A 23,726-nucleotide genomic window follows, 5' to 3' on the forward strand; every position below is an offset into this window, starting at 1 on the left:
AATGGTGCAATGCTTTAACTTCAGTTGATAGAGAGTACTTCTCTGTGAAGAAGGTCTTTCTAGACATACTATGAAATGTGCATAACTGGGGTAGGTTTATAGGAATTTTCATTTTATGAACCTGGTTACTCTGCAGCTGTGAGAACTAGTAATTGGCTGGAGGCTGTGATACCCTAGTGAATGAAAGCCCAGTTGTGGAATCACCACATGGTACAATATAAAGAAATAGGGCAGATTGGAGTCTCAGATCTGCTATCTACTTTAATTATGCCTTGGGCAATCCTTTGCTTTTGGGGGTCTCTGCTTTCCTTTTTTTTGTTTCAAATTTTTATTTAAATTCCAATTAGTTAATATATAGTGTAATATTGTTTGGGGAGTAGAATTTAGTGATTCATCACTTACGTATAACACTCAGTGCTCATCCCAACGAGTGCCCTACTCAATGCCCATCACCCAGTCAGCCCATCCCGCCATCCAACACCCCTCCAGCAACCCTCAGTTTGTTCTCTATGGTTAAGAGTCTGTTTTATGGTTTGCCTGTCTCTTCTCACCCCCCATATGTTCATCTGTTTCGTTTCTTAAATTCCACATATGAGTGAAATCGTATAGTATTTGTCTTTCTCTGACTGATTCATTGCAAATGAGGTGACTGAACTAAATGATCTCCACAGTACCTCCTAGTCCAACAGTCCATTACGTGCTCTGTCCTCATTCCGTTGGCTAGGGAGTAGCTATCCAGTGGAGGAAACAACTGGTAGAGATGCAGCTACCACCTGATAGGATTGGACTTCACCTCCGTGGGGGCTTCATATTTCCCACCCAGCAGCCCAACACAACCACTGAGGCCAGGTAAGCTCCTCCCTCATTCTTCTACGGTGTGACTGCTCTGACGCTCCAAGGGGAGTGTGTTATGGGGCAGGCAAATGGACACGAAATGTGGACAGATCATGGGAAAACATCTCCAGTCAGTAATCCATTTCCCCTCCTTTCAAGGTCAGCCCTGAAGTGGCACCTTCGTGTTCATTTAGTGGGGAAGGTAGCCTCGGCTCCTCCATGTTTCTAGAGCCTTTCACTTGGGGACTGAATCGGATTTTAAGAACAGTCAAAACAGTCATTCATGAGGATTTCCCTATGGCCAGCAACTGTCTTCAAGTAGATTCCCTTAGGCATGAGAGAATGCAAGGTAAATAGGAGGTAAGAGTTATCACATGGAAGTCAACATAGCTTCCAGGGTCAAGAGTCAGAAAGTTCAGGTTCAGGCTCCAGCTCTATTACACATTAGATGTATTGCCATGGACAACCTACTTTCTGTGTTGCTGCCTATCACTAGTCAACTGGGGATGACAATGGTTTGAGTTTTTAGTGTTATCATGCAGGTTAAATGAAAATATAGTAGACGTGGTTTATTGTCCATAGGGCACTTAGAAGAATGCTTGACACATGGCAAGCACCCAGTAAGTGCTGATTATTAGTAGTATTGCAAGCCCAGTCTTTGGCAGGAACGGCCTCCTTCTACCATTGTTATGCTCATTCACTACCAGCCTCTGTTGTCTACCCACACCCAACTTCTGTGTTTCCATACAGTGTCAATATCTACTCCATTTCTGGGATAGACTCTGAGTTCATCTGTCCCTAAGGCATAAAAGGGGTTGGTTGAACATAGTTCTATGTCTTCTTCATTCTCTGAAAATTGAGGGTTGCTCTTTCACAGTCGGAAGAATCCCCTGGGACTCATTGTTGCCTTGGACTATAAGAGAGAAGCGAAGGGAGAGCTGTACTGGGATAATGGTGAATTCAAAGGTAGGCTTCCCTCTGGTGCCCTCCCTGGGCTTCTCATGGAAAGTAGTCATTGTAGGCTGTCCAGAATGGCACTAACCCTGTTATCATCAGTGCTTGCTTCTGCAGCTTGGAACCAATTTATTCTGAAAGTTCAGTTAGCCAAGCACAATGCATTAAAATAGACTTCAGATGAGCAACTTGTATGTTATTGACTCTACCAAAGTGACACACATTATTTGGTTTAGTTTAATTACTCTCTTCTCTGGGTATCATTACCAATACGAAATAATACGTTTTGTAAATAGATTTGTAAAATATTGCTTTGATTACTATCAAGGTGGAGTATCTAATTTGTGTAGTGTGATTTTCCACTGTAAGATTTCCATAGAGGTAACCGACAAAAGCTTATGTGTGGCCTGTGATTATATAAAAGCCATGCCCTGCGTACGATTAGCATTTCTTAGTATTCATTGGCTATTTATCATTGCACTGTATATAGAGGATATAAAGATGGATGAGCTGTAGACATTGCCCCTGAGGAACTCCTGGTCCAGCAGGATAGATACAGTGTGCATGCGGATGACTATAAGTGGAGGTCACCATGTTTGAAATGCCAGCAAAATGGCACGACAAAGTACCATGGGAGCTCAGAGGGGGATGCAATTAGTGCTGGTAGAAGCGGTCCAAGAAACTTGGAGGCTTGAGAAAAATGGGCAGAACTTGGGGAAGCAGAGGTATTCCAGATGAAGAGGAAAGCATGACCGCACAGCTCCTCTGCTTCCTATAATAACAGGTACCCTTCTGTCTTTCTCTTTTAGATGAAAAGTATATTCTGTATGATTTTTCTGTCGCCTCTGTAAGTACTGTTATTGAGGAGCACACAGTGTGCATCCTTTTCTGTGATTGCTTCTTGAGTTTTTGGTTTGCTGTGATGCTTGGCGATGTGGAACAGAGACAGGGCTTGTAACAATCCCAGAAAAAATTAGAGTTAAAATGATAGTTTTTAATCTATGTTAGATATATAAATAAGTTTATCAAATATCAGTATGACTTCAGTGAAGAACTTGGATTTTTCTGGAAAAAAAATTCTTACCTCTGAGTCTGATAGGATGAGTCCTAGCTTCGGGGATGTGTCCTTGGTGGGGTGCAAGCATGTGTGGGATGTGGATAGGGGCACGGGGCCTGTTGCAGGTTCTTCCATAATGGTCCTCTTTTCCAGCCCCTAAAACTTGGGCACAGGTATTAAGTGGTGGTTTTGAGAGGTTGGAAGATACAGAAAGACACAGAACATTACTTGCCTCATCTCTCTCCCGAGGGGACCAAGAGGAAGAAAGGCAGTGATGGTAGCAGGTCATATGAGAATTCTAGTTGGATTATCTTAGAAGTCTGTGCATGGGTAGGGATTTCTTTTTTCTTTTCTTTTTAATGGTCATTTATTTTGAGAAACAGATCATGAGCAGGAGAGGGGCAGAAAGAGAGGAAGACACAGAATCCAAAGCAGGCTCCAGGCTCTGAGCTATCAGCAGAGAATCTGACCCAGGGCTTGAACCCATGACCCATGAGATCATGACCTGGGCTGAAGTTGGACGCTTAACTGACTGAGCCACCCAGATGCCCCTGTGGATCATGCTTTTTGGTGTCCACTCTAAGGACTCTTTGTATCCCTAGATCTTGAATATTTTCTCCTGTATTTTTTCCCTAAAAATTTGAGTTTTACCTTTAAGTCTGTGAACTGCCTTGAGTTAATTTTTTAATGTTTATTTATTTTTGAGAGATAGAGACACACAGACAGAACGCAAGTGGGGGAGGGGCAGAGAGAGAGGGAGACACAGAGTCCAAAGGAGGCTCCAGGTTCTGAGCTGTCAGCACAGAGCCTGACGCGGGGCTTGAACTCACAAACTGTGAGATCGTGACCTGAGCCAAAGTTGGATGCTCAACAGACTGAGCGACCCAGGTGCCCCTGCTTTGAGTTGATTATTATCAGATGTGAGGTTTAGGTACAGGTTCTCCTTGGGGCCTCTGGATGGCCCACTGCTCCAGCACCATTTGTTGAAAAGGCTCCCTTTTCTCCATTGCATTGTTTTTACACCTTTGCAAAAAATCATTTGTGGGTTGCCTAGTCTTTTTAAACATCAAAGTGTCCCCGTTTTTTTTCTTCAGTCTTTAGTCTCACCTTGGTTAGAGGTCAACTATATCACTTTGAACTGTGGCTCCCCGGGTAGGTGGTCTGCCTCCCTTGGCCTCAGTCTTCTCATCTGAAGAATGGGGCTCACGGTGGCTTTAGCCTCATAGCTTCCTGTCAGAATTCAATGAGATGCTTAGTACCGTGCCTGGCACACAGTAAGGGTTCAGAAATTTCAGCTCTTATTATCATTAAAATGAAAAGAAAGAGTCATCTAGGCCCTCTTTGTGTGTATGTGTATGTCTTCACCTTTGTGTGCCCACAAGTCTCTATGCATAATCATGTCTTTTTGTCTGTTTTATGAGTGCCCATAGTGTCACTTGGAAATTCTGTGATGTCCAGAATGTATTTCCTGAGTGATAGAATCGATAAATAATCAGTGAACCAAAACAAACATGAAATGTTACTGAAAGATTGAAGACTGTTAAGAGTCTGGGTTAACAAATTCCCTGGGGATGACCACCAGGCACCAATTAGAACTCCAGAGATAGGGGAGCCTGGGTGGCTCAGTAGGATAAGCGTCCAACTCTTGGTTTCGGCTCAGGTCATGATCTCACGGTTCTTGAGTTCAAGCCCTGCTTGGGGCTCTGCGCTGACCGTGCAGAGCCTGATTGGGATTCTCTGTCTCTCTCCCTCTCTTTCCCTCTCTCTCTGCTCCTCCTGTGTGTTCTTTCTCTTTCAAAAATAAGTAAATAAGCTTAAGAAAAAGAACTTCAGAGATAAAGGACATAGCTTAGATGTCAGAAAGAAAATTGTTGAGTGGTATTTGGTGATGTACCGGGTTTCTAAGTAGATGTGTGTTGTTTCTTTTTTTTTTCCCAGAACCATCTACAGGCAAAGGTTATAAATAATAACTATACGGACCCCAACAACCTCACGTTTACAGATATCATAATCTTGGGAATGGACAAGCAACCTATGAATTTCACTGTTTCATTGAAGAATTCTTACAGGTCCATTTTAAATGTTACCTACAATGTTTCATCAAAGGTACGAGATTGTTCCCTCCTTTCAGGGCCCTTATCGAAAGCCCTGGCCTAAGGTTCTTGCAGATTGCTCTCCCTTGCTCTTTTGACCTTCAGCAGTTACTGGCTCACTGCAAAATCTATGCCATCACAGGGAAGTTGCTGAAGGAGAATCATATGCATGCTCAATATGGACTCCTGAGCTTTCTTTGCATTATAATACTGCAGAAGGCAGAGAAGGCAGTTCTTCTCTGGGCAGATTTAAAACTAGACCTGCTGATCCCAGATGTGATGTGGTCAAAATATGATTCAATACTTTGGCCTAGCCCTGGAGAGTATTCACACATTTGTCCTCCCATTTGAGTTAAAGACTCTCTTTGCTTCAGACACAAAGATATAGGTGTAAAAGGTATAAAAGGTATAAAGGTATAAAAGACACGCTAATTTTATACCATCTTAGAAAATGAGAGTTAAATAAAATACAAGGGGTAATCCAGTTCTGCTCTTATTGAAGGAGTCCCTTACATGATAATCTCTGACAAAAGATTCCAATTGTTAGTTGAGTATTTCAAGCACCAGGAAATCCACTATTTCTTAGGGCAGCCCCCTTCCATTTTGACAATGCATATAGCTAACAGTACGAGCCTGGTTTCTCGAATGAGGCAGGATGGGGTTCCAGTCTTAGCTCCACTGTCCCCTAGCTGTGAGATCTTGGGCAAAGAAAGCATTAAGCCCCTCTACACCTCATTTTTGATCTTGTAAGATGGAGGTAGCCGTGGTATTTGCAGCATAGCATCACCTTCTAGGATTGATAGAAATAATGCATACAAAGTGGTTGTCACGGTGCTTGGCCCATATAAATGCTCAGTGTAGTTTTAGTTTGTGTGATTACTGCCATCATTATTAAAATGTATGCACACCACACCCAGGGGGCAAAGTCTGAAAAAGACAGCCCTGCCTGTGATCTGTACAGCCCTTCCCATTCAGTATCCCACAGGACTCCACGAGGTGAGAAAGGTCAGGAATAAGCCAAGTCCATTTTCCTGACAGGGAGGTCAAAAGCCCCAGAGGGTAAAAGCTAATGTTCCAAATATCCCATGACAAAGTGGTGTTGGATGAACTGGTATTGAATGAAGATCATCAGGGAAGGACATTATCCAGGTGGCTCAACCTCACCTCTTTTGTCACCACAGCCTCCTTTCTCCTCCCTCAGGTGGTGAGGATTACTGATCTCAAGGGACTGGTACTTGGACAAGAATTCTCCATTAAATGGGAACTTCCAGTCAGTGACCTGGAGAAATTCAACTGCTACCCTGATGAGCCCCCCCTCACTCTGGAGCATTGCAGGAAGCGGGGCTGCCTCTGGGAGGTAATGATCTGGAACACATCACCACAGTGAGCGGGAAGTTGTAAAAACTGCCCCACGAGTAATTAGACAGCTAGAAAACACTTTCCGAATGATGATGGGTTGAACCGTAATCATCCTTCAGAAGGAAACTGACACTCTGTCAACCGATGAATTATTTTGCCAATTCTGTGTGATAGGTGACCAGTGTTTTCCTCAGATATCCTGAATCCAAATATACTTATCACCACTCTGGCTGTCTCTTTCCTCCAACCACAACATTAAAAACCCCACTTTTATTTTTAATACATCCATGATACGTTGGGTATGCATTGTGTATGGGGTCTTTTAAGCGATTCTTTCCCATCTATGAGAGGGTCCATGCAGGAAGGTAAGACTGTTTCTCATCACTTGAAAAACAGAGAGAATGAAAGTCAGAGAAAATAAGTGATTACCCCAAGATCACAATGGGGGCCGTGAGGGCAGTGGGGGGCAGAACCCTGCCTGAGATTCCAGTCTCCAGATCAGGCTTTCTGCTGACACTTCCCTGTTCACCGAGGGGAGGAAGCCAATGGGCATGTATTTTTAAATGGATCTATTCATTTGCTGGTGCTGTCATAACAAAGTACTACACACTGGGTGACTTAGAACAACATAAATTTGTTATCTCAGACTCCAGGGAGCTAGAAATCTGAGATCAAGATGTCAGTAAATATGGGTCCTTCTGAGAGAAGGGAGGGAGACTCTGTCCTATGCCTCTCTCCCAGCTTCTGGTTGTTGTCTGGCACTCTCTGGTCTTCCTTGGTTTATAAAAAAAACATCGCCCTGATTTCTGCCTTCATCCTTATATGGCATTCTCACTGGGGGCAGGTCTGTGTCCAAATGTCCCCTTTTAATAAGGACAACAGTCATCTTGAATTAGGCCTATTCTAAAGATCTCATTTAACCTGATCATCTGCAAAGACCCTATTTCCAAAAAGGTCACTCTAACAGATACCAGGGTAGGACTTCATATCTTTGGTGGGGTGGGTGGGGGGGCATAACTCAGCTCATAATAATGGGCATGGTGTAAGAGACTCAGGCCGTGTGAACCAACTTCCTTGGTAATTAGGTCCTTGAAGTGTGGGTGTTAGAGGCTGATGGAGAATTTCTCCTCTTATTCAGGACACAACTGTTCCTGGTGTGCCTACCTGTTACTATGACACCATCCCTAGTTATGCTGCCAGTAACATTCAGTACCTGCCCACGGGCATCACCACAGACCTCACCCACCTGATGACCCCTGAATCAACTCGAGCAGCCACTGCTGCTGGTTCTCTTTCTGCAACGATCAGCTTCCTCCGCCTGAGTGTCATCTACCACACAGAAAACATGCTGCAGTTCAAGGTAATTTTCAAGGCGTTGCAGGTTCTGATCCTCAACATGGAATTCTTACAGCTCCATATGGATGAAAGTCACTGAAACATCTTCGTGTCCAAATCCCTCATTTTACGGACAAAGGCACGGCAGCCCAGGGAAGTAAATGTCAGAGAGCTAGGAGGATGGTGGACCCAGGACATAACCTTGGATCCACCAGGGTTGTGAATTTCCTGCACCGCTGAGTGCTCGGGCATAAGCATCCTCAAAGGACCATTACTCAGCCCTGTGAAAAACGTGTCTGCTCCGTGGGAAATTCACATAGTGGCATTAACCCACTTCTACCTTTAGAGTTATTTTTCTAGCAGTGGTTCTTAAACTTCAGAGAGCACCAGAATAACCTACAGGTCTTCCAGCCTCTCTAACACGTTTCCGGGTGATGCTGATGCTGCGGGTTAAGGGGCCACACTTTTGAGGCCCACAGCTCTGGTCTGATGGAAGTACAGTGTGAACCTCATAGATTTCCTGATAGCCACATTCCTAAAATATGTTTGAAAAAATATCAAATGAAATTCATTTTAATAGCATTTTGTTGAACCAATATGCTGAAATGTTATCTTACCGTGTAATCTAAATACAATTCTTGAGATATTTTAGGATCTTTTCATCATACTAACTCTTTAAATTTTGGTGTGTATTTTGTACTTATAGTGAGTCTCAGTTCAGACTAGCATATTTCAAGTACATAATGGCCACAAGTATCTTGTGGATCTGCTGCTTGGTGGGTTAATGAACCAAAGTGGGTTTGCTGCTTGGTGGGTTATAGACAGAGACTATGTCAGGTGGAGTTGCCTCACTAGGGTCATCTTTATGTGTACAAATAGGGAGACCCCAGGCAAGGATTTCCAAAGCCAGGGACTCCCAAACAGGGGTAAGTAGGCTCCTTTCGTTAGGGCTTGGGATGAATATTCAGAGGGGGGTTTTAACATTATAATGAAGCTAAGGTAACTGTCCCCACTGTCTTTTTTTTTTTAAATGCAGGTGTTAGTTTTTTTTTTTTTTTTTACATTTTTGTTGCATTGATTTATTAAGTGCATTTACAGACATTATTTTATTTATTTATTATTTATTTATTTATTTTAATATGAAATTTATTGTCAAATTTGTTTCCATACAACACCCAGTGCTCATCCCAACAGGTGCCCTCCTCCATACCCATCACCCACCCTCCACTTTCTGATTCATCTGCACAGACCTCTCCTCAAATGTCCCTTTTCCTGTTCCAGCAATCCATTAGTTAATTTCTAAAAGATGAAATTGACAGTTAGGCAGAAGCTTCTAGGGGTTTCCTGAGTTCAGTGAGTCAATCCTGAATTCAGGGAGTCACAGGGTCTCGCTGGTGACAATACCGCCTTAGACAGCTCTTCTCTAGAAATTGTTTTTCACACTGTAATATTGCATGAATCACCCTGGGATCTTGTGGAAATGAAGATTCAGATTCAAAAGGGGAATGGGAGGGAGGCCTGAGATTCTGCATTCCTAACAAGACTGCAGGTTATACTGCTGCTTTGGGTCTGAGAAACACAATTTTGAGAAACAAGGCTATAGACAAAACTTGTCTTAAGTGTCTGAAGTTCAACCATTAAGATCTGAGTCCACATTAGAGAAAACTCAGTTCTCTATTTCTAAAATATACTCACATGCCCAAATGTCATCTCACACCCTTTACATGCACGTTCATATTCACATTCTCATACACACACACACACACACACACACACATATTCTATCCATGAAATTCTATACCCATAATTCACAAACTATTTAGAGAAAGTGCCCTCCCTGCCTTTGAATAGGTATTTCTAGGAGCATTTTGAGTTCAGGATCCATATCGGGCACTGTAGGTGGGGAGGCTTCACATCTATTTGCTTTGGGATATTTGATGCCTCCCCATGTGATTCAAACTGGCCAGAAAACATGGGAAATGAATTATATGAGCTGGCATGAGGGACTTTAGGTCTAAGATTATTCCATCAGAAAGTTTCTTTCTCTCTTGTCAGATCTTTGATGCCACTAACAAAAGGTACGAGGTCCCAGTGCCTCTGAACATACCTCCCTCTCCTGTTGGCTCCCCTGAAAACCGTCTGTATGATGTCAGGATTCAGAACAATCCTTTTGGGATCCAAATTCGACGAAAAAGCTCCAACACTGTGATGTAAGCGCAATTTACTTAGTTTTATCAAAGTGGTTCTAGATATAATTATGGTGGCTCTAATTAATGCAGGTGAAATATTAATCTTAGAGATAATGTAAATGTGTGTGTGTGTGTGTGTGTGTTTGTGTGTGTGTGTGTGTGTGTGTGTGTGTGTGTGTGTTAAACAGGGAATTGATCTATTACTCCATTTTCTATTAGGCACTAACTCAAAAAGAAAAATGAACCAGAGGTTTAAAATAGGTGTTGCCTGGTTTCAGAAAAAGAAAAATGCATGTTCTACTCATTGTTTGTGTTAAGGAGAAAAGAAAGCTGTATTTAATAAGCACAACAGGGGCATTTGGGTGACTCAGTCAGTTGAGCATCTGACTTGATTTTGGCTCAGGTCATGATCTCAGGGTCATGGGATCAAGCCCCATGTCGGGCTCCACGCTCAGCGTGGATTCTCTCTCTCTCTCTCTCTCTCTCTCTCTCTCTCAATCTCTGTCTCTCTCTCTCTCTCTCTTTCTCTCTGTCTCCCTCTACCCTTCTCCCCTGCTCACCCACTCTCTCTCTCTAAAAAAGAAAAAAATGCATGACAGATAACCTAGGACAGAAGTCAACTCTATATACCCTCATTTCAAAATAACAGAAGACTCAATGAGAGAGGGAAAAGTTTACTAAGGAAAGACACACCACTTCTTACAATTTTCTCTTCTACCAGTGCTGTAGACTTAAAGCATTTTCACAATGTTAAACATGAAAAGAGTTCTCATCTGTCATCCCTTGTCTTGCTGCTTAATGGAATGGAATGAAGGTCTGGATTTTGCCTGGGACCTAAGTTCCCCATCCTAGTAAATATCATCACCTGTGTATGCACATGTGGACAGCCTTTGCTCTTTGACTGTGTGCCTAACTTTTGTCAGTTGGCTTCTTTGCTAAGAAGTCCTTTGGCCAATCAGAAAAGTTTTTATCTTTCTTTTCTTTTTCTTCTTTTTTAAAATATTTATTTATTTTTGAGAGAGAGAGAGAGAAAGAAACAGGGTGTGAGCAGGGGAGGAACAGAGAGAGAGGGAGACACAGAATCCAAAGCAGGCTCCAGGCTCTGAACTGTCAGCACAGAGCCCGACGCAGGGCTTGAACCCACAAACTGATATCATGACCTGAACCAAAGTCGGACACTTAACCGACTGAGCCATCCAGGTGCCCCCAGAAAAGTTTTTCTAAGAGCTTCACACTTTTCTGTTGGTAAATTTGCTTAGAACTTGTTCATTTATTCATACATGTATTCAAACTAATACTCTGGACAATGACAACTAAAGAGATGAACGAGACATAGTCCTTGCCTTAAAGGAGCTCATGACCCAGAAAAGGAGTTCTCAGCCTTGCAAATCAGATAAAAAATGCAAACATGGAACCTTGGTAGTGAGTACTTGGACCAGGATCCACACATGCCTTCATTCGGGAGGCTTCTGAATCAGCTAGAATTTCTGAACACGTCCTGTGTTTGCTCTGGGCTGTCATCAGTGTGGTGTTAAGGTATGCCTTTCTGTTGCAGTTGGGACTCTCAGCTCCCCGGCTTTACTTTCAACGACACGTTCCTCTCCATTTCGACTCGCCTCCCCTCTCAGTACCTCTATGGCTTTGGGGAGACTGAGCACACAGCTTTCAGGAGAAATATGAGCTGGAACATGTGGGGAATGTTCGCTCGTGATGAGCCACCCGCGGTAAGCACGGAAGAATAAGATGATCAATCCGTTTCTCTTGGTACATTTTAATCCAATAGCGCCCTATGAATCAGCCTCACCTTATACTGATCAATTCTGTGCTCAGGTGAACTAGGCCACATGTTATGCTCTTCTGTCCCTAAAAGACACCCATATTCTTTTCCCACAAACTATGGATTTTACTTCATAAACTTTTATTTAGTGTGTTTTATGTGTCAGGTACATAGAGACACTGTCTGTTCCCCAGAGGCTTATAGCCTAGAGAGACAGATGCAGAAATAATGGTAACCCAGTGTAATCAGTGCTTATAACAGAATTATGTAATAATAAACAAGGAGGGAATGGAGGAGGAGGGCACCTAGTTTTTTACTTGGGGCGGAAAGGAGGGTTAAGGAAAGCCTTATAAAGGACATGACATGGTGCTCAGTCTTCAATATTGAGTAGAGGTTTGCTGTTTGGATTATGATGTAGAAACAATCCTTTGGATTTTTCTCTCTTTGATTGCTGCCTACTCTCCGCCATGACTCTCCCAGTACAAGAAGAATTCCTATGGCGTCCACCCCTACTACATGGCACTTGAGCAAGATGGCAGTGCCCATGGGGTGCTCCTGCTAAACAGCAACGCCATGGGTAAGACAAAGGCACGTTTCCCATGTACCACCATAAACAGCAGTGGCCATTTTCCTGGGATCTGGAATACCAGTAGAAATAGGGAAATTCAAGGGTAGGGAAATGGGACAGATAAACTGACCATTCATTCATTCATTCATGACTTATGAAGAGCTCTGGGCCAGGTATTAGGAGTCACATTTTGACCAAATTGCCTGACCTTATTTTACTGTGACAGTTGAACTTCCTTTCACAGAGTGATACAAGATGTTGAGATTAAGGTTATGTTTGGGGTATCTGCAAACCCATCTCTAATTCCACTTCGTGAGAGAAGGCTTTCCAGAGGAGGAGGGACTTAAAACAAGAGGGAGAGTGAAAAGAGCACATTTTAGGGCACATTCCCTGTCTGGGTGACGTATACCTCCAAGGACTCCCCGTCTTCTTTGTTTTGTTTTTAACAGATGTATCATTCCAGCCCACTCCTGCCCTGACATACCGCACCACAGGAGGGATTTTGGACTTTTATATGGTTTTGGGGCCAACCCCCGAGCTTGTAACTCAACAGTACACTGAGGTTGGAAGTCATTCTATCCATTAATAAGTCATCAATTGTCTATTGGGTATTACCATATTCTTAGCACTGAGATAGGCTGATTTTTGCTATTATGGTCCTTGGGTATTCGTATTACACTACTGCTATCTTCCCCCAAAGTCAGGTTTTAGTGTTGGGGGTATATAGGCATTCAGATACCCCAAGTGCCTCTTAATTATTTGCTGAGTACTCTAAGAATCTCTGAGCAGTAATAATTCCACATGCCAGTGATCATTCCATATTTATTTGACTTTCTTATTTTTCTTGAGGGAGGCCTCTTAGATGGGACAGTGCTCAGTAGAAGTGCTCAAGTTGTATCAAGTATAAGGCTTTTCTTCTCTTTCCCAAAAAGTCTTCTGGACCCATTTTTCTTCTTTATTCTAGTTGATTGGTCGGCCAGCAATGACTCCATACTGGGCCTTGGGATTCCAGCTAAGTCGCTATGGATACGAGAATGATAAGGAGATCTCCCAGTTGTATGAGGCAATGATGGCGGCCCAGATTCCCTATGTATGGATCACCCACTCAGCCTGTGGTCTAATTAGTTATGGGGAATTGTGCCTAATTATGGATTGAAAACATCTTCAGAGAAATTACTGTTGACTCTTTCAGTGTAAGGAAACTGTAGCTGTAGACCTAGTCTTATGTGAAATACATTGCTTTTTAAATGTATTTCATGCCACCCTTTTAAATCAAGCATTCAGAATTGAGAGATGCATTAATCCTTCAGCAAGTTAGCACTGTGATTGGAGGGTATAGTTTACTCACTGTCTTTTGCCAGGAATATCCTCCAGTAGGCATGGCTGGTCTTAAACCAGAACTTTGGGGACTTCTAAGTGAGTATCATGTCAAGAGTAGTATGACGTTTCTAGATTATACTATGATTGTTCTTGGAGAGGATGGATATAAAGTACCAATATGAAAGAAAGCAGTTAAAACAAGTCTTCGTCTTCTCTAAAGCACGTATATGCATATCGTATAAAGACAACCTAGTCTCCTTCATAAGCCCCAAAAAGGGCAGTCCATTGCTGTCAGCATGCAGAATTCCAAAGACAGCATGCCCTTTCTCCTCCATAATCATCAGTTTCTCATCACTCATGCTCTTTTTCTGCTTTCAGTCCACCTCTTGAGAGTTTAGAGGACAATTAATGACTGGAGGATGAAAATAAAATCAAGTGTTATGATGTTCTCATCAAAGATAATTTGAAACATTCATCCAGCCTTAAGTGTTTTCTTTTTATATACTACTCTTCCATAAATTTATTAAATGTAAATCAGAAAGGGGAGGAAAATTAAAAGATGAAAAAAGTCCAGAGATCTACCTCACCAAGGTGATCAGTGTTAATAATATATATGTCAATTCATTGTTTTCCAAGCTTTGGCTTATGCACAAGTCTCTGCTCCCTCAAACAAGTTTTTCTTAGAGTCTTAAGGGTGATTTTTCATCTTCATACAAAAAGAAACATCTCTTTTTTTCAACTAGGTATTAACCTCTTTAGCCATCATCCCACAATCCTGGATTGACTAACTTTCATGTACAGAAGCCAGGTTTGGTAGTGTATAGAGAAAAAGGAAGATAAGGTTCTCATCTCAAGGACCATCTAGTCAAACAGGATGGCAGAAATATACACATTCGAGGAAACTATACAATAATGTAATTCTAAATGTGAATAAATTCAATCATGTTTACCAGAGGGTGAGAAATACAGTTTTTTCTGTTTCTCAGAGAAGCCCTGCTTTCTACCCTTGAACATTCATCTAGCACTTGGTTTGATAGGCTCACTGAGTTTGAAGTTTGAAAAGTGGTAAAAACATGAATGGAGGGAAGGAAAGGAGAGGAAATTCCAGCTGGGGGAACAGGAGAAAGATGGGGACAGGTGATCTGTAGGTAGGAATCAGAAAGCAATCTCAATCAGCAGAATTGAAAAGTCAGTGTAGGGGAGTATGGGATAAAGTAGGAGGGGCCCAAGCTGGGGTTGGCAGGATGGTTTGTGTGCCCTGAGGCATACCGCCACAGGACCCCCAGTGTCTTGCTTGCTCCTTCCTATAGGATGTCCAGCATGTAGACATCGATTACATGGACCGGAAGCTGGACTTCACTCTCAGCCCCAGCTTCCAAAACCTCGGTCTCTTGATTGACCAAATGAAGAAAAATGGCATGAGATTCGTTCTCATTCTGGTAGGTATTTAGACGACTAGAGCCCATTTTCTGTTTCTGTGCTCATGAGTTTAAAATAGAACCATTCAGGGAAACTAGATAAAGAGTAACGCAAGACCTCCCTGCACATTTTTTGCAACTTTCTGTGAAACTCTCATTATATTTTTTAAAGTTTTAAAAAGCAAGGGCACCTGGGTGGCTCAGCCGGTTAAGTGTCCGATTCTGGGTTTCAGCTCAGGTCATGGTCTCACGCTTCATGTGTTGGAGCCCCGCATGAGGCTCTGCACTGACAGTGAGGAGCCTGCTGGGGCTTCTCTCTCTCTCCCTCTTTCTCTCTGCCTCTCCCCACCTCCCTCTCTTTCTCTCTCAAAATAAATAAATAAACTTAAAATAAAATTAAGTTTTAAAAAGCAGATAAACAAAGGACAGAACAAATGAAGAATGGCTTTCAAAAGGTGATGCTTTGCAATATTTATTTTTCATAACTGAGTGCCACTGGGATGTAATTTATTATGATGATTCTCTTGGTAGAGTTAGAACCGTGGATTGATACAATGAATATAGCAACAATACGCCAAAATCCTCACTGTTTCAGGCTGTGCCTCAGAGGGAACAGCTATATCCTAGTCTTATCCTTACCTTAGGAGGTTCAAAAACCCCTCCAGTTGTATCATTACCCAGCAGTGGTGAGGCTCAGGGGACTTATTTCTTCGTAACAAACCTCACAAATAACTGAGCTAAGATCCAGAACATAAATTTATTATTTTGCGTTGGAAGCTGTATCTTGATAAACACAGAAGTAGTTATCTGCAAATGATCCTCCCTTCTGGCATCCAAAAAATAGAGCATTATTTGCTGACTTTTATTCATTCTCTCATTCATTCAAGTATGAATTAAATACTGGTCTTTGAAAATCACTTCTACAAAGTGTGTGTGTGTGTGTGTGTGTGTGTGTGTGTGTGTGTGTATAATCTAAATTAATGACAATATCCTTTTTCTTACAGGGCTTTTATTCTATTGAACAGAGATGGCCAATAAATAAACAATAAAGAAAAATAATTTCAAAAAGTGATAATTTATATGACAATTGTGAAATAGGGTATATAGAGTAAGTGAGGCAGGTATGGGATGAGGTGAACAGGGAAGCCACTTTTGATACACAGGTTGGGCCATGGAGACATGACATGACATGACATAACATAAGAAAGGAGCTTCATGGTCTGAAGGAATATTGATATTATACTGTAGAAGCACAATAAGCTTTCTTCACATGAAAATTTAAAGCCAAAGCACAATTGGCTTTCTTCACATGAGGGTAATGTCTTATTAACCTGGTTTGTCTCCAGGAATGTTTTCAGATAGCATACTTTATTCCTCAGTAATTTTGTAGACATAAGGCAAATTATCTATGGGTATCTTGGTTTTGTTTGTTGTCTTGGAGATGTGTGCCTCATGCTTGCTGTTTTAAACCCTTTCACTGCAGGACCCAGCCATTTCTGGCAACGAGACCCATTATCCCACATTCAAGAGAGGGCAGGAAAACAACGTATTCATCAAATGGCCTGATAACAATGAAATTGTCTGGGGAAAGGTAAGCCTTGGGAGAAGATGCCCATAATTAATCGGCACCAGAATGTCTTGATTGAAAGAGGCCATCAATAAATCTTGGAAATATATATTGGGTAATTGATAAATTATGAATGCATAGACGTTTGCCTGATGCTGATTAATAAGACCAAGGTTACAGGTCTAATTCTCTAAAATATCAGTGAGCTTTGTTTTATTGTCTGGAAATATTCTGGTGCTCCACTCCTTATATATTCCAGCTGGTCATGTAACAAACCTAAAGAATTCCTCTGAGAATGGCTCTGAAATCTGTGTCTGGTAGTAACCCACACTCAAAACTTGCATTCATCTTTAACCTATGCTCCTTAACACCCTCCATATCTAAATAAACCATTAAGTCCTATGGATTTTCCTCTTCCTCTTGTCTTCCTTAGTTCCTTTTTGTGACTCAATCCTCATCTGTTTGATTTATAGCAACAGGATTTTAGATGAACTTCCTGACCCTGGCTGACAATGGCTCTCAGCCAGGATTCAGACTTTGCTCTGTAACTGTACTGTGCTACTTCCTGTTGTGTTAGGTCCAGGCCATGTTTACTGCGTCTTTGGATGTTGCCTTCTCAGCTTACCTAGATTATATCTGCACTTCAAGACCAATTCAAATTGCCCTCCTATGAAGCATTCAGTGACCAGTTTTGCTCTCCCTATTTCTTCCCTTTTCTATATTGTTTTTCTCAGAGAGTATAGCATGTAACACAGCATGCCTGTTTTATCTGTGGACTCTTAGAAAACAAGGACTATTTCTTACTTAAGTCTCAGTAGATACAGATTGTAGTAGAGTGCCTGTCACATAGTAAGTGCTCAGTAAGTGTCTGATGAATGAATGCATGAATCACTTATATAGTTAATGTCCTTCTAGTTAAAGATACAAGTGGTTAAAACTATGGATTTTTTAATGCTATGTATATTAGAGGTCCCCAATAAGTTACGATGCTGCTTAAGATTCCTGAGGCTAAGTTTATGGGTTGTGAATGGAAATCAACCCTATTTCTTTAGAGTCATGCTTTAAATTTGTTATTTATAAAGATAATTTTGTTATATGTCTATGACAGACAGCAAAGCAATCATTTGAAAGGTGATTGTTCAACAGATATATGTTTTATGAATATACTTTATTGTCAGATTGGCTTACATACAACACCCAGTGCTCATCCCAACAAGTGCCCTCCTCAATGCCCATCACCCATTTTCCCCTACCCCCCACCCCCATCCACCCTCAGTTTGTTCTCTGTATTTAAGAGTCTCTTGTGGTTTGCCCCCTCCCTCTCTGTTTGTAACTATTTTTTCCCCTTCCCTTCCCCCATGGCCTTCTGTTAAGTTTCTCAAGATCCACATGTGAGTGAAAACATATGATATCTGTCCTTCTCTGACTGACTTATTTCAGCATAATACCTTCTAGTTTCATCCATGTTGCTGCAAATGGCATGATTTCATTCTTTCTCATTGCCAAGTAGTATTCCATTTAAAACAGATTTAGTTTATTTTCTTTTTGAACTTAATGAGTTTGAAGACTTATGGAATGAGCCAAGGGACCCCAGCCTATTTCCCCCCAACAGAATTCCATATATTCAGATCTTACAATTTAATTAATGACAAAGATCTCCAAGAATTATATGGAGAAGCATGTCAATAGAGTCTAACACATGAATCATCTCATGGTCCATATGCAATGCCTTGTGCAGGTTTTAATTTTTTTTCTTTTTCTCTAGGTTTGGCCAGACTTGCCCAATGTGAATGTGGATGCCACCCTTGACCATGAAACTCAGGTTAAGGTATAGTTACATGCAGATTTTTGTTCACATTGCCCTAAACATCTGGATCCTTCTGAGTTTTATTCCAGTGCTTGGTTAAGGCATCTCCTTGAGTATGGTTGTCATCTGGTAATTTATTGGTAGAAGGAGATCCTCAAACAGAAAACACAATAAACAACTTATCTGGAAATATGTAGAAGGAAATCAAATGAAATATCTTCACGTGTGTGCCTGTAACGGGTTGCATTTTGTTTAAATCCAATGTTGTCTGAAAAACAATGAACGAAAGTCCAGAATATTTTCACTGGGGAGGTTATGAATGCACTGGCTTTTTAATGAATTGTCTACATCTGAAAAAAATGTGCCTGCCAGTTTGAAGGAGTAGTGGTTTTGATCTCAGTAGTTGCTGCCATATCAGCCTGGGCATCTAGCATCCCCTTCACTCTGCAGCTCACTTTTCCCTGGATGACTGGTCTCCTTTATTTGGCCAGTGTAGGAAAAACATTTGTGTTTCCAAAGTCCGATCATTTATACACAGTCATTTAATTTTCCAACTTATATGATTAAAGGCCCAGTCATAAAAGCAAATCTCACATTTAAAGGGGATTTAAGACTATGTAACCTCCTTCTAGAAGAATGAAAAATGCAGTCAGTCTTCTCTGATCTTTTTGTGCTCACAGTAAACTCTGTAGCAGTAACAGCAGAGCTGAGGTTAGGTCAGACCCTGAGTGGGGCATTGTCTTGCACAAGTACCTGCTCATCCCTCCTTCCTTGTCCCCAGACTCCCCTTCCCAAACAGGTGAACACCCAACCATGTGTTACTCTTACAGCTGTACAGAGCCTACGTTGCTTTTCCTGACTTCTTACGTGATAGCACAGCTGCATGGTGGAAGAAGGAAATACAGGAGCTCTATGTGAACCCTCAAGAGCCAAAGAAGAGCTTGAAGTTTGATGGATTGTGGATTGTAAGTACCCCTTAGTGGTTTTTCTTTGGAAATGCTGTCAGTCAAACCATGGAGAGGCAATTTCAAGACTAGCAAAGCAGGGAGCTAAGGGTGGAAGAATGAGAGGAACACTGTTGCAGAATTGAGGTGCTGGACCCCCAGAGGCAAAGAGATGATTGTGGGTCTTCCCAGAAACATGCTGCAGAAGCTGGAGCCCATAGAAGAAATGTCCCACTACTGGAGATGCTGCCAGAGAAAGAGGGAGAGGGATAAATACCCCAGCTTCTCTTATCTCCCACCCTCCAGTTGCTGGCCAGTGCCTCCCATTGGCCAAACTACCCAGAAGCTAATGCTAGGGGAGCCCGAGTGTGTGATACAGGGCAGAAATGGGGCCAACAAGGCATGAATCCAAGAGAAAATAGATGCTCACCATAGTGCTGGTGCAGGATCATCTTTAAAGGCCTGCTGACATGTTTGTTACACATGTCAGTTGGGCTTAAGAGTAGGGCTTCCTGAAATGTCTCTGGGACATATGGCTATTTGTGTTTTTCTAGGGGTGGGAGGCATATCAGTGTTTCAGTTTCCTTTACCACTGTCCAATGGCCTGAAATCCTGAGCATATTCTAGGCCAGCTGTCAAGAGCTTCACAGGTCTCGGCTAGGCTGAAAGTAGCTCGTTACTCATCCAGAGACAAACATATAAGCCCACTGGCAGCCCTGAGGTTTCTCTGGCCACTACCCTCAGGATAGACAGACACAGAGCAGACACATGAAAGATTAGCCCAAACAGGCAAAGCAAATAGTATAGAGATGTGGGTAGCTCTGAGGAACAGGGAGACTGATTACTTGGGGTATTTGTTTTGCTGGAGGGAAGACATGGGTGGAAAACTCAAAATAGTGAATAGGTCCCCAAATACTTGGCTTTGCCCTTAGTATGGCCTGTTTAAGGTAGTTCACTTTACAAAACGTTAGCCTTTCTGCTAACAAAGTAGGCAGTGAACATTCACTTCGGGAATCACTACTTCTTGCAATTAAGTGATAAATCGCCCCAAGTATGATTTGATTTCCAGCTTTGTTTCTGAGTTACCCACAACTCCTCAGGATTGCATCTACTGCAGAAAGCGAGACAGTCCTCCTTGTGCTTGGTCTCTGCTGGTGTCAGAATTAGTCCAAGCTAGTGGACTAAGAAAGAGGAGGGGAAGATAATGGCAACTATTGGCCACAGACAAGAAGTGAGTGATTCACACATAGGAAAACGAAGTTGGGCTTTTTGTGTGGGGAAATGGATCAAGAAATCTATCTTAGGTCATGGATCCAGTATATTCTCCATATTCTTGCCACTATGAAATAATCCTCACAAGGTTAAAAATGCCAGGTAAACTAGGAGTTTGGCAGTCTATTGACACCAATATGGATTCTTAGAGTCCTTTTGGGTCAATGTCTTAGAGTAAATAGAGTCCATGAAGTGACTAGCTGAGGGCTTAATTAAGATGTGTTCATCTCCATTAGGTCGGTGTCCTCCAGAGTAAAGACTACACTGCCTCTGACATCACACAATCTTTCTTGTTAACTCATTGCAGGACATGAATGAGCCATCAAACTTTGTGGATGGATCTGTCAGGGGCTGCAGCGATAAAAGTCTTAACAAGCCACCCTATATGCCACGTATGTAAACTGATTACTTCATCGAATTACTTCCCAACTCAAAAACTCTGAAAGTTTGCCTCTTATTGTCAAAGTGAAGCTTAATTTTAGAGAAAGATAACACTTGTACACATGACATAAAACCCCAAGTAGAATAACCTTGAACAAGTGTAAATTACTAATCAAGCGTAGAAATAATGACATGATGTATTATAAAAGAAACCAAGCAATACGTGATTACATTGATAACTATGAGCTGATTGTTCAAACTTGAACCCGCTGCAAACACACACACACAGACACCACAGTCTTTTCATTAGAGGGTGAAAATCTAGGCTCTGCACTCTTTCTGCCCATGTCCACAGATACTTCATGAAGGACATACCCTAGTAGTCCTGTGGTACAAACAGAAACAGAACATCATAGGACCTGACCCCCAAGGTATCTCAGAACATTGAACCCTCTCACCTTTCAGAAACCCAGGGGAAGGAAGCCACTCACCCTCTTGCCAGTAGTTTGTGAGACAAAATTTGTAGTCTAAGTTTCTTGAGGTCTGGGTCACTGGTCACTCACCAACTCCTGCCTCCCTTTCTCTCCTCCCTCCCTCCTTCCCTTCCCTTTCTTTCTTCCCTCCTTCCTTTTTCTCCTTACTCCCTTACTATTTGCCTATCAGACAAGTACTAACAAATCAGAAAATGCAGAGATCTTAAGATGGTTGCTTGAAAAGATCCATTCCCTTGAGAATGTTACCATCTAGTGGAAGAAACAATCATAACAACAGAAGAGTTGATTGTGCTGATAAGTGTGCGATTGACAGCACTCTATAAGTATCAGAGGAAAATGAAGCGTGGCTTTCCTAACTCTACACCCTGTCCTTACCCTTCATTAATTGTAATGTTACAGGATGTTGTTTTTATAGACAAAATAATTCTTGAAATTGGAACTGTCACTGGTAACAAAGTCGTTGATTGAAATGGAGAAATACCGAGACAATGGGCATTTCTAGTGAACGTACAAAGCAAGATGTTTGGGCAGTAACTTGGCATTTCTGTTCAGATTTGGAGTCCAGGGACATGGGCCTTAGCAGCAAGACCCTGTGCATGGAGAGTCAGCAGATCCTGCCAGACGGCTCACGGGTGCGACACTATGACGTGCACAGCCTGTACGGATGGGCCCAGACCAGACCCACCTACGAGTGAGTGTGTTCCTAGAGCAGCTGGCTCAGTAGGAAGAGCATGAGACTCTTGGGATCATAAATTCAGGCCCCACACTGGGTATAGAGATGACTTAAACTCAAAAAAAAAAAAAAAGAAAGAAAGAAAAGAAAAGAAAAGCCTACCTCAAGTTTCGCCAAACTGAAAGCAACGTTAAGGCCTTCTTGGTCACCTTAGATGCCTTGACTCTATGTCTTTTACCCTTTGCCAAGGGGATAAATCTGAGAAGCCACACCTTCAAACTTGGGGAGGTTTCTTAAGACAGCATTACCTTTCACTTCCTGTTTACTCAGGACTTCAAGTTAAGCCAGGAGTGAGTCACTGAAACTTACTCCTTCCATGGCTCTTTCCTGGGCGTGCACAGAGCTTTGGGCATGTACAGTCTTTTCGATCCCCAGGAAATACGTAGGAGTTTTACAAAGTTCTCCATGGTTCTACTTCTCCAGGATTTACTCTAAAACCAGCCAAGCTGTGTTTGTCTTGACTGAACCACAGCCTGAGTACCTGTGATGGTGCCAGAAAATTGTTATTGTTTTGGTAAATCCCTCGATTGGGAATTTTTTCTCCCTGCTGAGTTGAGCTCTGAGTCCAATCAAATGGCCACAACACCCTGGGAATAGAGATTTGCCAGGGGGCTGGAAGCTAGAAAACAGTATTAATTGTGCTCTGGGGATAGCGCTTTTAACAGAGCCCCAAAAGAGGTCAGACCTCGGAGGCTGCTGAGGCTGCTGGATTTTGGAGCCACTGAACTAGGGATGGGGTCAGCTGGGAAGAGCCCCAAGTTCAAATGCCACAGACCTCACTGTCTTGCCAAGACTTTATTGTTTTTCTTGGATAGATGATTTTCATTTCTTTCTATGGCTGGTTAATTTTCAGAGTTCTGAAATGGTGACAATCGAGCTTTTTGCCTCAGACACATCTACCCTTCCTCTGTATCCCTGCCTTGTTTCAGGCCTTCACATTATCTGTTGGATATGTGTGTGTGTGTGTGTGTGTGTGCGCACGTGTAAGTGCATGTGTGTGTGTCCATCCATGTGCGTGGTTGTTTTGGTGTGAAATATTGGAAGCGACCTAAATGGATGAATCTCCACCACAGTAGCTAGCCTCTCTTCCTGACATCGTTTACTGAATAATTCATCGGTGTCTATTGATTTGCAATGCATTCTTCAGCAAATATGTGGATTGCATTATGTGCGAGCATCTGTTAATAGACTTCCCCTTTTGTTACATTGATTTTTCAGTCTTACACAATTGTTTTTATTTTCTCACTGAGGCTACAGGCCGAAGATCCGCCTTCCTTAGAGAGATATTTGAACATCTTTTGTGCATATCTGTCCTTGTGTGCAAACTTTATCTGACCTAGTGAGGACTAGTGTAGTAGGGAGAATATTACCAAAGAGCTATAGTCATATATATTTTTATTTGGGTCCCAGATCTTCCTCCTTGCTCTTTAAATGTCCTTTGACAAATTGGCTAACTCTGAGCCTCAATTTTCTAACAGTAAAAGGAGGCCAAGGAAACCTTCTTCATGAGGTTGTGAGACAGTGTACATGGGGGTGACCAGGATAATACCTGGGTTAGAATAATTGTTCCATAAACACCTGTGTCACCCCTCACCCCACTCCATCCTCCCACCTCTATGTAGAC

General features: G+C 42.1%; 1 protein-coding gene across 1 annotated transcript in view; it reads left to right on the forward strand.

The window, feature by feature from the left end:
* LOC122212905 (probable maltase-glucoamylase 2) overlaps positions 1-23,726 on the forward strand; it is an 86,088-nt gene that overhangs the window by 47,973 nt on the left and 14,389 nt on the right. Inside the window, exons 21-37 of the mRNA XM_042926888.1 lie at positions 725-849; positions 1,712-1,800; positions 2,598-2,635; positions 4,784-4,951; positions 6,140-6,295; positions 7,436-7,657; positions 9,688-9,842; positions 11,377-11,545; positions 12,079-12,175; positions 12,616-12,728; positions 13,131-13,256; positions 14,797-14,925; positions 16,388-16,495; positions 18,237-18,299; positions 19,109-19,243; positions 20,802-20,886; positions 21,922-22,060. Coding sequence (XP_042782822.1) covers positions 725-849; positions 1,712-1,800; positions 2,598-2,635; positions 4,784-4,951; positions 6,140-6,295; positions 7,436-7,657; positions 9,688-9,842; positions 11,377-11,545; positions 12,079-12,175; positions 12,616-12,728; positions 13,131-13,256; positions 14,797-14,925; positions 16,388-16,495; positions 18,237-18,299; positions 19,109-19,243; positions 20,802-20,886; positions 21,922-22,060 — 2,117 coding nt within the window. The remainder of the gene's footprint in view (positions 1-724; positions 850-1,711; positions 1,801-2,597; positions 2,636-4,783; positions 4,952-6,139; positions 6,296-7,435; positions 7,658-9,687; positions 9,843-11,376; positions 11,546-12,078; positions 12,176-12,615; positions 12,729-13,130; positions 13,257-14,796; positions 14,926-16,387; positions 16,496-18,236; positions 18,300-19,108; positions 19,244-20,801; positions 20,887-21,921; positions 22,061-23,726) is intronic.

The sequence above is a fragment of the Panthera leo genome, chromosome A2 (assembly GCF_018350215.1).
Source record: "Panthera leo isolate Ple1 chromosome A2, P.leo_Ple1_pat1.1, whole genome shotgun sequence".
Lineage (NCBI taxonomy): Eukaryota > Metazoa > Chordata > Mammalia > Carnivora > Felidae > Panthera > Panthera leo.